Here is a 1981-nt window from a genome sequence, read left to right as displayed (position 1 = left end):
AGTGTGTGTGTGTGTGTGTGTGTGTGTGTGTGTGTGTGTGTGTGTGTGTGTGTGTGTGTGTGCGTGTGTGCGTGTTGCAGGAGCGCTGCTGAAGGCCGTGTGTGTCTGCAGCGGCCTGCTGTCTCTGTCCTCCCAGCAGCCTCTGGAACATCAGCTGATGCAGAGATGGGGCGGAGGGGTGGAGCTTCACAGCTGGTCAGAGCTGCCGACCGGATCTGGACTGGGTTAGAACTCCACAGAACCACAGAACCGATTCAGATTCAGATGCAGATTCAGATGTTTCCAGAACCAACGTTAGAACTCGGATCTGTCAGTAAAAACTGGAGGACAGATGAAGGAACTCTTCAGGAACCTGATGGGTTCTTGTTCTGCAGGAACCAGCAGCATCCTGGCGGGGGCGCTGTTAGCGGCGGTCTACAGATGCACCGGTCAGATCTACGACACGGACTCCCTGATCCACGGAGTCCTGCACCTGGAGCAGATCCTCACCACAGGTCTGCTGGTTCCTCTGGTCTCTGCTTCCTGCTTCCTGTCTGCTTTAACCTCCTCCTCCTCCTGCAGGTGGCGGCTGGCAGGACCAGGTGGGCGGTCTGGTGGGCGGAGTTAAAGTGGGTCGTTCTCGGGCGGTTCTGCCCCTGCAGGTGGAGGTGGAGCGTCTGAGTCCTCCTGAGGAGTTTCTGGTGTCTTTGCAGCAGCACCTCCTGCTGGTTTACACCGGGAAGACCCGTCTGGCCCGGAACCTGCTGCAGGTCCGGTACCTTGCTGCCTGCAGTTTAAAATGATGATGTCAGTTCGGGTCAGAACCGACCCGCTGCAGCTGCGGCGCTGCTTCAGGATGTTTTTATCCTCTGCAGGACGTGGTTCGCAGCTGGTACAGTCGTCTGCCTCTGATGGTTCTGAACGTGCAGCAGCTGGTGTCCAACTCCGAGGAGTGCGCCAGAGCGTGTTCAGAAGGTGGGTTTCCACCAGAACCAGAACCTGCAGCTCGGACCCGGGTATAGCTGGAGCCTCAGCTTCATGAACAAGAACACAAACTGATGAATTAAAAAAATAAAGATGGGAAATTATTTCTTCTTACTTTAATGTTTAACCAGGATCTGGATCCAGGTTTGGATCCGGATCCTGGCTGGCGGACTTTCTTCCCTCCAGTCAGAACCAGGCGGTCCGTTGTGAAAAACTAACAACTCTGACATTTATTTACATTCACTAACTGTTAATATTTGTTGAATAATGAGCAGCAGCTGCAGCTCAGTCAGTTTGCCTACATTTCCCAGAATGCTTTGTGTCCTAACACTCCCCCCAGGTTCTCTGGGCAGACTGGGTCAGTGTTTGGACCGCTCGTGGCAGCAGAAGAAGCTCATGGCTCCGGGCTGCGAGCCGGCGTCGGTCCGAGCCATGATGGAGGCGCTGAGGCCGCTGGTCCTGGGTCAGAGCCTGGCTGGCGCCGGCGGGGGCGGCTTCCTCTACCTGCTGACCCGGGAGCCCCGGCAGAAGGAGGCAGTTCTGCAGGTCCTCAACAGAATGCCGGTGAGAACCAGAACCACAAAACCCACAAACATCAAAGAGTAGCAGTAAATAATACGGTCCAGTAAGTACTACTGCAGGTACAAGAAACACTCAGGAAGTACCTGGTGTGTACTGGGAAAGTATCAAGTACATCCCTGGTACTTTCTGGGTACTTAACGGGCTGAATTCTGAACTGATACCATAAAAGTTCAACCAGAAACCAGAACAAACATCGTTTGTATCTGTGGAGAGACGCTGGGAGACATCCCATAATGCCGAGCGGTTTGTTTCAGGGTCTGGGGTACGTCAGCGTTCACTCGGTGGAGCTGGACTCAGAGGGAATCACCATCCTGAACCGAAGAACCTGAGCCAAGAAGAGTTCTGGTTCCTGAACCGTGTTTGGGTTTCAGCTGGAGATGAACAGAAGTCTGATGGTTGGATGGTTGGTTGGTTGGTTGGATGGTTGGATGGTTGG

General features: G+C 54.1%; 1 protein-coding gene across 1 annotated transcript in view; it reads left to right on the top strand.

Moving 5' to 3' along the window:
• LOC108229648 (L-fucose kinase) overlaps positions 1-1975 on the top strand; it is a 14705-nt gene extending 12730 nt beyond the window's left edge. The window contains exons 15-20 of the mRNA XM_037978289.1: positions 3-224; positions 375-494; positions 562-749; positions 855-954; positions 1304-1527; positions 1800-1975. Of these exons, the coding sequence (XP_037834217.1) occupies positions 3-224; positions 375-494; positions 562-749; positions 855-954; positions 1304-1527; positions 1800-1874 (929 nt within the window). The 3' untranslated portion in view covers positions 1875-1975. The remainder of the gene's footprint in view (positions 1-2; positions 225-374; positions 495-561; positions 750-854; positions 955-1303; positions 1528-1799) is intronic.
• Positions 1976-1981: the final 6 nt, after the last annotated feature.

The sequence above is a fragment of the Kryptolebias marmoratus genome, linkage group LG11 (genome assembly GCF_001649575.2).
Source record: "Kryptolebias marmoratus isolate JLee-2015 linkage group LG11, ASM164957v2, whole genome shotgun sequence".
NCBI lineage: Eukaryota > Metazoa > Chordata > Actinopteri > Cyprinodontiformes > Rivulidae > Kryptolebias > Kryptolebias marmoratus.
The sequence above is the reverse complement of the archived record's forward strand: the minus strand, read 5'-3'. Positions and strand labels throughout refer to the sequence as shown.